General features: G+C 36.6%; 1 protein-coding gene across 1 annotated transcript in view; it reads right to left on the reverse strand.

Annotated features, from left to right (window-relative positions):
* The window catches only part of kmt2cb (lysine (K)-specific methyltransferase 2Cb), a 115,093-nt gene extending 100,644 nt beyond the window's left edge, over positions 1-14,449 (reverse strand). Inside the window, exons 1-3 of the mRNA XM_059564122.1 lie at positions 13,749-14,449; positions 10,454-10,636; positions 1,842-1,930 (exon numbers count right to left, since the gene is read on the reverse strand). Coding sequence (XP_059420105.1) covers positions 1,842-1,930; positions 10,454-10,635 — 271 coding nt within the window. The 5' untranslated portion in view covers position 10,636; positions 13,749-14,449. The remainder of the gene's footprint in view (positions 1-1,841; positions 1,931-10,453; positions 10,637-13,748) is intronic.
* Between the last annotated feature and the right edge of the window lie 550 nt (positions 14,450-14,999).

Genomic DNA, 14,999 nt, shown 5'->3' on the forward strand with positions numbered 1-14,999 from the left:
AACGTTGCTGTCCACTGGTTTTAACCAATGACGAAAAGAGTTTTTATCCAGCCACGCTTCATTAAATTTAGATTTCCCCATAACCTCAGAATGAAATTGGTAGCTAGCTAACGTAAAATCAAACGTTAAAAATATAACGGCGTCAGTCAACCTTTCCTCTGGAATGCTGAGATTTTCTTTGATTTTTCGCGCTTCTCCTTTGCTTGTTGCTTGAGGTCTGTGTTGTGTGTTGTGTTGCAGACTTGCAGTCTATGGTTGTGGTGCTGTAGCACGTGATCTTCATTTACTGAAGGCATCACATGTTCGCAGTATTTTGTACTGTGACTCGGGGCTGCGTTGCGTTCTCAATTATTGGTTCCGCCACTCTTTATTTATACTATGTCATTTAATCAAAATAAACGTGGTTGACAAATGAAACTTTTGAGGAAAATTACAGTAAAGAGAAGTTACATACAGCACAATTTTTAAGACCCAGACATCAAAATTCAAGACTTTTTAAAGTCTTTTTAAGGTATTATTTCCAAATTAATAAATTCAATGCTTTTAAGGCTTTTTAAGACCCCGCGGGAACCCTGCACACACACAGCAGTGAACACACACACACAGCAGTGAACACACACACACGCAGCAGTGAACACACACACACAGCATTGAACACACACCTGGAGCAATGGGCAGCCATTTATGCTGCAGTACCCAGGGAGCAGTTGGGGTTCGGTGCCTTGCTCAAGGGCACCTCGGTCTTGGTATTGTCAGCCTGAGACTCAAACCCACAACCTTAGTGTTAGGAGTCACACTCTCTAACCATTAGGCCACGACTTTCCCTAGAAAGTTTCACAATATTATTGTTTCACAATATTGTTTTTAGTTTCACAATATTATTGCTTTTACTGTATTTTTTAAACAAATAAATGCAGATATGGTGAGCAGAAGAGACTCCAAAATGTTGAATATTAGTCTAAATTTGAAAATATATAACTTATGGTCATTTAAACAAATTAATATTTTTTTCTTGTAGTTAATAATATCCATTTAATTTGAATGCTTTCATAATGATGACAAAAGAACAGCACATCTTTTCTAAACAACCCCCAAAATTTGAAATGACATTTAAAATCAAAATGACGCACTAGTTAGGTGACAACACTTAAAAGTTAGGACTAAGAATGAAAAACAATAATATTGATGGCTTCACAAAATACCACTAATTAAAAACCCCTCTAAAGCTAAATAACATTAACTCAACTGTATCCAAAACATGTAATTAGTCTGCTTGTGAACCTGAATGTACATCATGCCGTCAACAGAGGGCCACGAGCCAGCAAAAGGGCCACGAAAATGAGGGGAAGATGGGATTTTAAAAGGCTTTCAGCGGGCATTAGCTTCCACCGGCTGCTGCGAGCCTCAATCACATGCTTTGAGAGGTGCTGGGCTGACTCCAGAACAGAAAGGCTGTGGCTGGAGTCAAAACCTTTCAATTAGAGCTAGAGAGCGGAGCCATGCGGAGACGGGTGAAAATCTCATCAATCCTGCTGAAGGAGTGTGGACGGCCGAGCCTCTAGAAAGCTCCTCTTCGGCCGGCCGAGGTTTGAGTTAGATTGACTGCGCAGCTGGGAAAGAAAATCAATTCTGGGCTCCACATTGTGATTTTGTTTATCATTGGAACTGCCTCAGAAGAGAGGCGGCCTGTGGAAGGGGGATGTGACGGCTGAAATGAAAAGACTGATACAGGAAACCCAGAGCAGTGGGAAAAGACATTTAAAGAGGGTATATGTGGGGCAGGAGAGAGGAACAGAGAGGGAAAGCAAGCCAGGGTGAAAGTTAGACAAGGCTGCAGTTACCTGTCTCCTGTGTGCTTCCTGTTTCTGCGGTCTCCATTCCATCTGTGCTGTCTTCATCCTCCACCAGAGCTTTTCCTCGCCCCCGATTCCTGAGAAAGAGACATTTATTAGCACGCTTGCTTCAGGGAAGACTGGTTGATTGTGAATGAGTTAAATACAGTCCCAGCTGTTGCTGATTCTGAAGCGAGTGTCCGCTGGCCCTGGGCGTGGGTGGGGCGGCATGTTTGTGTGTGGGCACATTTGAATACATGCGCTGAAGGGGAAGTAACGGGTGCGAGACCTCTCATTAAAGCTGCAGCTCAATGCACGATCATCATGAAGATGCCATTTCCTCATTTACTCAGAAGCCCTGAGGGCGGATGCACAACCCTGCTCTCGTGTCACCACTCAAACCTAGATTGCACACTCAACCGGGTTTAATCTTCTTGGTGACTCATTCGCACAGGCAGCGTCCAGTCAGATCAGGTTTGGTGTGTTCACAGCATATGTGAGCAGTGTGCTGCATCATGTGGTTTGTGTGAGATGTAATTTCACATTAATTAGCATTTTAACTCTAATTTAAAAGCCTGAACATTCATATACAATGAAATAAAAACCTTTAATGGGATTAAAGCTTTGCTGGATACTTGCATCTTGAAAGGAAAATAACAGTCCAACCAGAAAAGTGGTCTCTACGTGACAGGTGATTGGAGGGAATGAGAAATAAGAGGGCTTGGAGACGTGGGGCGAGAAGAAACGCGTTTCAGAGGCAGAGTAAGAAAACTGTTAAAAAACATTGTGCACTGTTAAATGGAAGTGCATTTCCATTTCCACCTATGAATAAAAAAATATAACATTTAAAGTGCAATTGTGAGGAATAAAGTCACATTGCAAGATATAAAATCCCTTTGTGAGATATACATTTCCGATTAGACTACCGTTTAAATGTTGTCAGGAAAATTGCAAAAAAATAAAATAAAATAAATAAATTTAAGTAAATAAATGTCATATCTGCTTCATATCTTCAAATAATTGTGGATTTTCTTTTTCAGGGTTCTTTGATGAATAGAAAAAAAAAGAACTGCATTTATTTGAAATACAATTATTTCATACCACATATACTTATTTCCACCACATAAAGAAAAACAAACAATAAAATAAAAAAAGGCAATTATGACTTTTTATCTCACAATTCAGACTTTCTTCTGAATTCTGAGTTTAAATTCTTTGAGTCTATACCACGCAAATCTGACTTTTTTTTTCTTGGAATTCTGAGTTTTATCACAGTTCTGATTTTTTGCTTCCGCCAGAGAATATAAATACAAATAGTATTTGTGAACATCTCACAATTTTATATATCTCTTAATTCAGACTTTTTTTCTCAGAATTGCAAGAAAAAAGTCTTAATTGTGAGATAAAAAGTCACAATTACCTTTTTATTATTTTAAATAATAATAATAAATTAGTATTACTATTAATAATAATAATTATCAGTAGTAGCAGTAGTATTCCATGGTGGTAACAGACTTCCAAAGTCTACACTGTCAATTTTTATTATTTTAATGCATTGCTAAAAAAGTTTATTTCAAAAAAACTTACTGACCCAAAAACTTTTATGATGTCATTGACATATGCTGTAATATTGTTTTCAGAAAGAACAGATAGAAATGCAAATCTCATTACCTGTAGTGATGCCAATTACGTACTCTTTTTTTTTTTTTACCTCACCCTTTCAATGGACTGTGCCAAAGAAGTGCATGATAGGCTACCAGACAAATGAGTTTGCCCTCAGAAAGAGTGCAGTCTGAAGCTACGTGATGCTCCAGTCTCTCAGAACGAGCACTGCTCAGAGCACAGGATCTAATGTACAGTATGAACATACTACAACATACTAGAACAAACTAACATCCCCATGCAGTCCAACGGAAAAGAGCCTCTGTAAACAGTGCTTCCACATCATTAACAATGACACACTCTCATGGCAACTCCCAACTGTTTCAGCACTTTGGTGGGTGATTTCATTCGTATATTCTGCTAAAGATCCACTGACGGTTATGTTTAGGGGTGAAAAAAAACCTTTCATACAAAAGTAGTTCAGTTTTCTTGGGTCGGGTGGTTCAGGTCCTCACAGTCAGCCATTGTTTCAACAGCATCAACTACGGCTGAAATGTGAAGCTGGTTATATACGCGTCTATATGTTGCTTCCCTATAACATTTAGAAACCGTTAACAGCACATTCACAGTTCCTCTGTGTTTACAGTAACAGTAAAGCTTCCCACTGAGATGTCAAAATCCTTCTGTTGGGGGCCATCTTGGTTATGACCCTGGACAGCTTTTTCTAGCCATGCAAGTACAGCTACTATTTTATTTGAAAAAGACTAAAATCTCAAGGTTTTCATGGTTAGATTTAAATAACAAATTTTAAATTAGGACTTAATTCTCACTATGGTAACATAAGTTTCCTAAACTTAATCAGCCCCCAAAAAGAAAGTTATTTTAGGCTTATTGAGCTAATGCACATTTAACAGGCAATGTTTTTTTTTTTTTTTACTGTATAGCCAGGAAGTTATGGTTTCTCCCATTTATTATTATTTTTTATTTTTGGTTAATGGACCATCTCCTACTTTAATAATTAATAAAAATGTTCACAAGTTTCACATTCTTTGTGATGCTTGTTCCTAACACTTTTTTAAGATTTATTTTTGGTCTTTTGGATATTACGAGACTGACCAGCAAATGAAGTGTGAGAGATAGAGGAGGACAGGATCAGAAAGGACCACGAGTTAGGATTTAAAACTCCAAACTGTGTTACATGCTATGTGTCGGAATGCTGCAGGTGAGGATATCGGCTCTGACCATTCATTTATTATTACTTTTTTTTTTTTACATATAATCAATAGCAGGTTTTCAACAATGATGGTGTAATGCTAACTAAATGTAATGTAACTAAAATTACAGATTACTCTAAAAAAATATTATATGGTTAAATCTGACCAAACATATAGACATTTTAATTCAAAATCAAAAGAAAAAAAACATAATTATATTTTGCATAAATAAATAATATTTAATTTTTTATTATTATTATTTAAATGTAATTTTATTTTGGTTGTTTTGAGGTGGTATATGACCTGCACATGTTTATATCAGATTCCTCTACATATATATATATATATATATATATATATATATATATATATATATATATATATATATATATATATATATATATATATATTATTTAGTTATTCAAATAAGTCAGGTTAATCATTTAAACCCATTATGATGATTATATTTATTCAGATCATTAAAACAGGCATGCAATGTGTGCAGAACATGATAGCTGTATGAATAAAAGATGTACAATAACAAAAAGAAAGGAGTTCCCAGTGCTAACACTTTGAGTTTTCCAATAAATGTCTAACACATACATAGTCAAATTAGTTACTCAGAGATATGACATTCCAGCATAAACAAGGAGTAAAACTGTGACCAATTAAGGGCTTAAAAAAAACTCTAATTCAAACTCAAGCATGTGAAATTAGCTTGACACTTACATTTGGTCATTTGTTGTGGTTGTGAACTATAGCTCTATCAAAGGGTTTCTGTATTTATGACATCAAATGTTATTCTTATGAACATTTTTCTTAACTAAATAACATAATACTGCAAAGCATGGCTCTGGGCATGTAACCAAAAGGGCAAATCCTTCTGGTTGCCCAGTTTTCTTCACAGTGGGACTAATAAAACAGACCTGCGAGCCATTCATTGAGAACCAGCTAAAAGCACATATCCATCTACAGTCAAACATCCATTTGTACACATCCGGCCCACAAATGCGCAGTAAAGATCCACGGCTGTCAGAATCCCACGGGGAAACTCTTCTTGATCTATGTATCACTTCAACAGGGTGATAATTGTCAGGCATTCAAATTAAAGTCTCACAGTTTGAAGACAGAAGAGGTACGGCAAGCCGAGTTGAAAAGCAAGCCTGCCCCTCTCTAGGGCTGGAGTGAGGAGGGAGTGTGAGGGATGGATGGGTAATTACCAGTGCCACTGGAGAGAGAAATCGCCGTCTGTCCCATGCCAAAAATGACTCCTCCCTGCAAATGACTTCCTATACCAGACAGTTAACAAGGCTGTACGCTGACAAAGGGGCGGAGGGATTTCCCCCTAGAGGTTACAGACACACATGGAGCAGATCCACAGAGCTAGCTGAAATTAGCAGTTGAAATTAGTTGACCAATTTATATTTCTCTGTGTGTGTGTGTTTATATATATATATATATAGACCTCAAAAATGTTATCAATCTTTGCCACTATCTTTCAATCCACTGAGTTTTACCCATTTGTTGGCATGACATTTTTAAGTATATTAAAATTGAATATGATCATTTTTTATTTTATATATTGTAATAAGTACATTTCAGATTAAGTATTTCATTAAAATGTTTACAAAAATAAACATGAAATGTTTACTGAATGAAAATGGAACATTATTTCACCTAGATATAAAGTAAATAATAATAATAATAATGATCTTATTTCTCATGTTTAGGCCAAATCAACATATATAAAATATTAACATTCAACCAAATAAGAAATGCAATAAAATTATAATACTTATAATAATTACATTATAAGAACAAAAACAATTTACTGAAACTTTACTGAACTAATATAAACTTATTTATGCACAGTTATATAAAATATTTATAGAATATTAACTAAACATTAACAATAAAAATGAAAACAGAAAATATGTATTATTCACATTTTGTCAAGTTTTCAGTAATTATATATATATATTTTAATCAACCAAGCAGGAAAACCTATCGGTTGATGATGATAATTTCAAAAGAGCTCATATAAATTAACTTGAAAATTGCCAAATGCAAGAAAAAATGGTCTTTGTAGAATTATATGCCAGTATATCTGCTTTTCAATAGGAACTACAACCATCTGAATAGTAACAGCAACACATTTTTTCTTCTTCTAAAAACCACCAAAATACAAATAGGAAGAACAAAATCACTGGCTCATCTCATGCTGCAAGCGACAAAATGATGATCAGGCATCCTTTCATAACAACATAATAATTGAGCAAAATAATCCCGTTATCACAGGGACAAATATGTATTTAAAAAAAAAAAATGCTAAATACAGTTTCACTGTTGAAACATTTATTGCATGTAAATATGGCCAACCATTTGCATTAGCTCAAGTGAGTAAGTAAACAAACACCTGAGTCCTAATGTACCAAGTTCAAATATAACTTGTCAGAGGACAAAGACATTTATAAGTGGAGCACCAAGCCAATGGGAAAGCCATTAAGCACACATATGTGACCCTGGAGCACAAATCCAGTCTTAAGTCTCTGGGGTATATTTGTAGCAATAGCCAAAAAAACATTGTATGGGTCACAATTATAGATTTTTCTTTCATGCCAAAAATCATTAGGATATTAAGTAAAGATTATGTTCCATAAAGATATTTTGTAAATTTCCTACTGTAACTTCATTTCTGATCAGTAATATGCATTGCTAAGAACTAATTTGGACAACTTTAAAGGTGATTTTCTCAATATTTAGATTTTTTTTACACCCTCAGATTCCAGATATTCAAATAGCTGTATCTCGAACAAATATTGTCCGATCCTAACAAACCATACATCAATGGAAAGCTTATTTATTCAGCTATCAGATCATGTATTTTGAAAAATGTACACTTGAGACTGATTTTGTGGTCCAGGGTCACATATAACAGAAACATGCTAATTTAGCACATCCCTATGCCACACAATGAAGCTAATATTGTTCCAACAGGCCCATTCAAAATGCACTTTAGTTGCGATTGATTTGGTCCATATAATCTTCAGCTATTCAACCTGATTGGATGTAGGCACCACAGAATGAATTGTGTTAATGCCCAAACCCAAGATAACTCTGTCGCAGAAACAAGATTAAATATGTATCACGATTCCCAGACAGCCAAACACCAACTCTGTCTGGATGAGGAAACATGAAAATGTCCTACTTATGAATGGTCTTTATTGATGTCAATGAACAAGCAGAACAATATTTGAATAGCTTTTCTGTAGCTCAAACAGTGAAGCATGGTGCTAGCATTAGAAAACACTGCGGTCATGGGTTCGAATCCAAAAGAATGCATGAATGCAATGTGAATCACCTTGGATAAGAGTGTCCGCTGAATGCATAAATTATATTCATTTAAGGCCAACATTAAAAAGGCCATTCGCAAACCATTTTACTTTCATAGTAGGAATGGGTGACACAGTATTCAACGAGAATACAACTGAATGAAGAATATACCATCATGGCTGATTTAAATGACTTAGTTTAAATACTAGACCCCCTTGTCACATTCAGGAATAACATTATTGCCTGACACCTGGAATTGCCAGTCATGTGTCACTACGTAATGCTGACATTGTTTGTTTTAGAACCCTGTGTTGGCTCTGCAAAGCGTTAAATGTTGCAGGTAAAATAAAAGTCGTCATTCAACACAGACATTTAAAAATTGGTTTATTTATGCATATATATACATAGGTTCTGGTCTATGTGTTTGCAAACGAAAAGAGGAGAACACAGTAATACACGGCCCATTTAGGCATGTTCGGCACCAACCCCCAAGCCCAGAGACCTATAACTTATCCCCATGATCCCACCATAGAGAGAGAGAAAAAAAACTAGAAAGTAGGGCCAACATAGGATTATGGTATAAATCCTGGGGTGGAGTCATATGGAATGGATTTCAAATGTGATGCAAACAGACCCAATGGTTTCCTTCAAAAATATGCGATCAAATTCAATCGAACCCTCAGAGATGCACTAATCTGAAGATGTAGACTAAAGCAAGCAATAAAAGGGACTGTAAAACAATAAACTGAAGAATTACTTTATTAGCTGTTTGCCAAGGCAATATATTCCATATAAATATATATTCCATTATTTATAATCCATTATAAACCTCTACCACTAATAATGCCTTCTGAAGATGCAAAAATTGACACTGAGAAAAATTGTGCAAAAGTTGTAGTAGTATGTACTTTAATGGTATACTATTATGAACCCTTTAGGCTCAAATAAGGTAGGAAGGTACAATTTTTTTTTTTTTTTTCAGTAGTTATATCAACAGTTTTACACAAGTACAAGACTCTTGGATGGTTCTTCTTTTGAAGAAGATGATTTTGTGAGATCTATTAATGAAAAGATCCTTGCACTAGACCGTTCCCAGTTGCAGACACTACCATCACACCTTCACACACTCATAGTAAGCTCCTAAGCTGGCAGAGGCACCTGCGCTTTTCACTTCAAAGACTCCTATATAATTAATCCCCTCAGGAAAAATGCTTAGTACCTCCCCTCCATTTAGATGGCTATCAGAGTCAAGAATGATGCACATACTCTTCCAAAATGCAGATGTGAAACACAGGAAGTCTGGCAGGATGATATGATTCACTATCCGCTTCTGTACATTCATTGGATTCTGGTGAGCCTGAACTCCCTCCCTGGATTACGCTTCCAATCAGGGAAACTCCTTCCTCGTTAGAGGAACTCTTTGTATTCTATGAGCAAATAGCCGAAGGGCCCTGAAGGGTTAATTGAACGCACTGTCATTCAAAGCAGCCTGTCAGAGAGACATATCAGAGCTGATGAGAAGGTCTCTACCGTCACATACCCATGAAGACAAATTGGTCAAACGCACTGCTTGACGGATAGGAGGAAGGCTTATCATTAGTTCATGAATCAAATTTTTGCATCATGTCAACACTGGCCGTGAGCAGTGCATCAAAACTAGAATGTTCCCTGTACAGATCAACAAAGATGGTGACGTGACACTGCGCACCCTATTTCACTTTCTGTTTTACAATGTGCTGCACTGCTAATCCATGTTCCATGTTATTTTAAGCATGCATCTAAATGGAAATAATTTGGCTTATACTGATTAGCTAAATTTTTAAATAAATTCTAAAAACTAAAATCGATTTAAAGGCATCAACAGCAGATTTGGTGAAGATTACTTTAACAGTATTATTAAATTACTAGTGCTTTTAAAAATGAACTTTTGTCAGCATTAGTTGACAGCAAAAAAAAAAAAAAAAAATCTAATAAAAATATTTTCCATTTAAAAATAACAACTTGGCTCTGCTGCCGAAACAGCTTCATCAGCAATCTCTTGCCTTTCAATCACTCTCTTCCAACCACCTTGCTTTATTCTGGCACATAACACCCACTTATCATGTAGAATCAGAGCCTATTCTAAATTTTGACATTATGACCATCCATTTTACACCAATGGACCTCCATTTAAAAAAAAAAAAAAAAAGGGAAATAAATTTGCTGAAGTCCAACCACAAACACGCAACTGATTGGTCTGTCATTGGTGAACATTTTGAGGTGACATGCAGCTTTCATGTCATCAATGTTGACAGCCTCAAGTTTATGTTACTTCCAGCTTAGACATAGAATTTGACCAATAGGATGAATTTCATAAGAATATACCAATGCTATTCTTCACTTTTAAGACCAATAATCATCAATTTCTGAAGATATTTAGACTTCCAATTTTAATCAATCATGACAGCAATTTCAAAGTTTAATTGAACTTACTTCTTTCTCTGTCTAGGCACAGACTGAAGCGGTGTTGCCGTGGATAACGCGTCCTTACGAGGGCGGCCCCGGGGCCGCTTATCTGTAGGGGCCGGACTTCCAGTGGGAGTGGCCCCAGAGCTGTTAGGAGGTGGCGAGGGTCCTTTGTCAGAGGGGTCTAGACTTTTCTCCTCTGATGACATTCTGTGAGAAAAATGATATTCAAGTAATATATTAATATCACAAAAATCTGCTATAATGTAGACTAATGTCACAAAATGATACATTTCCAGGAAAGCTTTCAACGCAGCAAGTTTTCCAAGCTTTGCAGCAGATTTACACCTTTAAAACACAACATTCTCCAACCAGTGAGGCTTTAAATCTATTTTCATTAAACACTCGTAGTGCCAGAGGAGAAAATAATCCCAGAGCTTAATACTAAAGTACTGTATTTTAATAAGCTCATATGATTTGCTCATAATACGGAGTCCAACTCTCAACTGAACCACCATGAAAATAAGTCAAAGCAAGTGTAAGTACACTTTATTAACTCCAATATAAACATCCTCACAATGCTGTTTAGTTATTTCATTAATTTTATTAATTTTTCACTCAATTTTAAAGTGGCAAACATTTAAAAACTTGGAATCATTGTGATTTTTAAAAAGTAAATTTAGTTCTTAAAATGGCAGGATATCTATCTTTTTTTTTTCTGTGGCACATTAGCCACATCATGATGTACATGGGTCTCTGTGCAACAATAAAGAGTAAACACAACGCAGTTGTAGGTGACAGACCAAGTTTCAGTCATGTTCTCATTTTTTTTTTAATTCTTTCTGAATGTACTGCACATTGTTAGTCGCTGCTCTGCTGGATCCACAGTGCTGACCCCTGCGCCTGCTCTGCGTGGTGCTTTTGCCATCCTGTCCACTCAGATGAGAAGGCATACTGCCAGCGGGATGCTGTCTTTTCCGGGAACTACGTGGGATCCTTCCCTGGGCTGCTCTCATTGTATACTGCCTTGAGTAAACAATTAGACCTCCCATAGTTGAGTCAAGCCTTCAATGAAGCTGTATGCATTGCCATTAGTGCATACGTACAGTGTCTATGGTAGCTGTTTAAAGACCTCATGAAGTGGCTTGGCAAATGCATTTTTCTTGCATGTTGATTTCATACTGAAACAGGAAGCTGGGGTAGAACAAATCGAAGAAACTGTCTCCTATTTTTAAACAGCCTGTAGGCTTTAGTTTACATCACAGCTGAGACACAGAAGCTGCTTAAGGCTATTGCTAGTAAAAGGTGATATTGGGGGAGGGATGTTATCAGTCTAGAGAGCATTTGATTGGATAAACATTTGTATACGGCCATGAGTGCAAGATGACTCATCAATATTTTCAGTTCTTTTTCACAGAAGAAAAAAACTGCATGCATCCGCTGTTTAGTTTGGCGACTTAAAATAAATGAGACATGAACTAAAAAGTCACAAAACTTGTTTTTGATTTTATGAGGTCTAAAACAGGAGAAAGTATCAGCATATGGACCTGAAGTATAATGAAAGCTGTTTAGCCTTGCAAGTGCGAAGGATTTCCAAACCTCACAAGAGGTATTAAAAATACATTTAAAAAAAACTAAATAACATATTTGTAAAGGTTACAAAAGGATATAGACCTTTGAATCTTTCCTTGTATTCCCTCAATTAAACAGAAGCTCTGCGTGTACAGAATAATGCTGCTTCATAATTATCATTAACCTCAATGGATACATTTTATGACAATTCGTTTTAAAAAAAAAATCTCTCTAAATGCAATTTAAAGATTTCACTTAAGTTTGTTTCCCTTAATTTTTTTTTTTTTCTTTTGATTTATTAGGATTTAAAAGCTTGCTACGTGTACTGCATTAAACGGAGACTTGTTAAAGCACTTGCACATCATTGCTCTTTTGCTCAATTTTGATTACTACCATTGTCCTCACTTGTAAGTCGCTTTGGATAAAAGCGTCTGCTAAATTAACAAATGTAACTTTTTGCCAGATGCAATGACATTGATCACAGTTTTTTTCTAACATGGTAGCAGCAACAGCTAATGCATTCACATGCACATTATATTCAGGATTAAAACGCATTAATGTAGATTTACGTATCTTTTCTGTTTACATTTGATACTACTGCGACTTTGCACCTGCATTTCCCATTGGGTTCAATAATCTAAATAAACTCTATATACCTAAACGTACTTGACATCTAAGACAAATGGTTAAATTCAAGTAAAAAGTTTAATATAATACTCAAATCAACTTCACTCACATCAACTGTAGGGTTAAATCAGTAAAAAGAAAGATTCTTGATCACAACACATTTACTGTTTGTACCATAATTTTCCAAAGAGAACCTATCTATCCATCTAGCTTAGCCATTTGGATCTCTAATGTCTCCATCTATCTATGAAATGGTGAAGTAACATTCAATCAGCCATGTATACAGGACTTCTTTTGAAGTTATCTAGAAAGTGGGTCAATCAAATGCATGACTACTTTTTAACACTGTACTCGTAAGGTTCATCCAATGCAATGCATGCCTCAAAAAGATATAGTGGAAATGATTTGATATCACAACACATGCAGGAACCAGAGGGACAGGCTTGGTGAAACAACAGAAGCACACAAAGCAAGTGCTTCTTCACATGAGGGGGCATGTCCAGCTTTTTGCCTTTGTTCAGTTTTCTCCAGAGCTTTGTGTTTCAGAGCCTTGCGTATGCAGGGTGCCAAATAATACCATCATGCCATGAAATACTCCAACGTTTTCCATACTTTATACTTTTAATAAAATGGGAAAAACACGCACAAGCCAGCTTCTCTGAAGGAGAGAGACGGATTTAAACTCTTTAGGGAGTCCAAAGTCGAAACCTACCTGCACGCCAAGTATCTCTGCTCTCCAAAGACGCAACATTCATGATGATAATCGCATGCAAAGTGATGTCAACTTAGATGTGATGGTGTGAGAGTGGAAATATGACTGTAAATGCACAAGAAAGGCTATAAGTGGATACAGTAGAGGCCTTGCAGCCCGGCTGATTAACTTGGAAACGTTACTGAAGCCTATCCAAGCAGTTGGCAGTGGACAGTAAAGATACAAAACGTTTTTAATCTTAATTTGATGGTTTTATGGTAAAAAAAAAAGGAGGTTAGCGAGAGTATAGGATTGTTAAAAGCTGCACACTGGGTCGAAATGAAGTGGAGAAAGGCGACAGAAACGACAAAAGCGCTCGCAAATGACGGCGAGAAACACACACAACACACTCGTCGGTCTATATTTACTTACCTCTTCGACCCTAGCAATTTTTATTTATTTCCTTCATGACAAGAACCGTCATATACGTGACATGTAGTACTTTTGTTATGTGTTTTTTGGCGCTGGGGGTTGGGGAGGAATACGCCACTATTCCTCAGGAAAATAAGCCAGCGTGACAAAGCGATATCTTCCACGATACTGTACACGTATTCCAGTAAAATCCACTTTTTAAGTCTACAATGTTTAATCCATAGGCAGAAACCACCCGCTTTCCTTCGGTTTGAGCGGATCACTTTTCTTTATTCGGCTTCATCCCACATCGCCAAATCCTCGCGGGTTAACGTTACATCCCTCATCCGAAAACAAGCCATAACGACCGCTATCTGAGCTCCTGCGAGGTGATGACAGGAGCCGAGCCCTGGCCACATTCGGGGAAATAACATAAAGCCCAAAATATCCCCGAATGAGGGAAACCCGAAAGCAGATTTCGCTTTCAATCTTTCAATCCTGACGATTTCGATCAGCTCGCGGAGCAAGCTGCAATTTCGAGCAATCGGCTACTTTATTTACGCTAAACACGTCGAGATGATCTCCTTGCCAGGGTGTTCCCAATTTGTACAAGCAAAAAACGATAGTTAGACGCGACTGTAGAACGGAGAATGACGTAAAACGTTACATTTCTGCATGAGTACAAATATTAAAGTTGTAGCCATGACTCCATGGTAGCCATATTTGAGAGTAACCGAATCACGCCCTGCGAGCGACACCATGATAAATAGTGCCACGACATTTAACACGGCACTCAGGGGAACACAACCTTCTAATTTAGAAGTGAATGCCGTTAATATTCATAATAAGACAAGAATGTAATTTTAAATCACATAATAACGGTTTTACAAACGCCAGTGCAAAATAAAAATAATATAAACTGTTCCTGCGTAGTGATATGTTGGAGCGCTCAGCAGGTGAGTCGACGGTTTTTTTTTTCACGGACAGAATTTCTGCAAAACGCGGGACGGATTCTCGTACAAGATTCTTCAGTCTCAATCATGGCTGTTTTACTGTTTAGCCTACTTTTAGCATAAAAGCTGAAACATTTAAAATGTTCACATTATTGTTGGGCAATAACAGTTAAAATGTTGAAAAGCTCCTTTGTAGCCAAGGCATTAAGGTAGGCTGTCTTGACTTTAAAATACAAAAATAAACCTATGATAAGAAATATTCACTTGAGTAAAAGTATGAAACAAGCGATTGTCTTAACTATGTAATTCTAAATCTTAA

Source organism: Carassius carassius, chromosome 12 (genome assembly GCF_963082965.1).
Source record: "Carassius carassius chromosome 12, fCarCar2.1, whole genome shotgun sequence".
Lineage (NCBI taxonomy): Eukaryota > Metazoa > Chordata > Actinopteri > Cypriniformes > Cyprinidae > Carassius > Carassius carassius.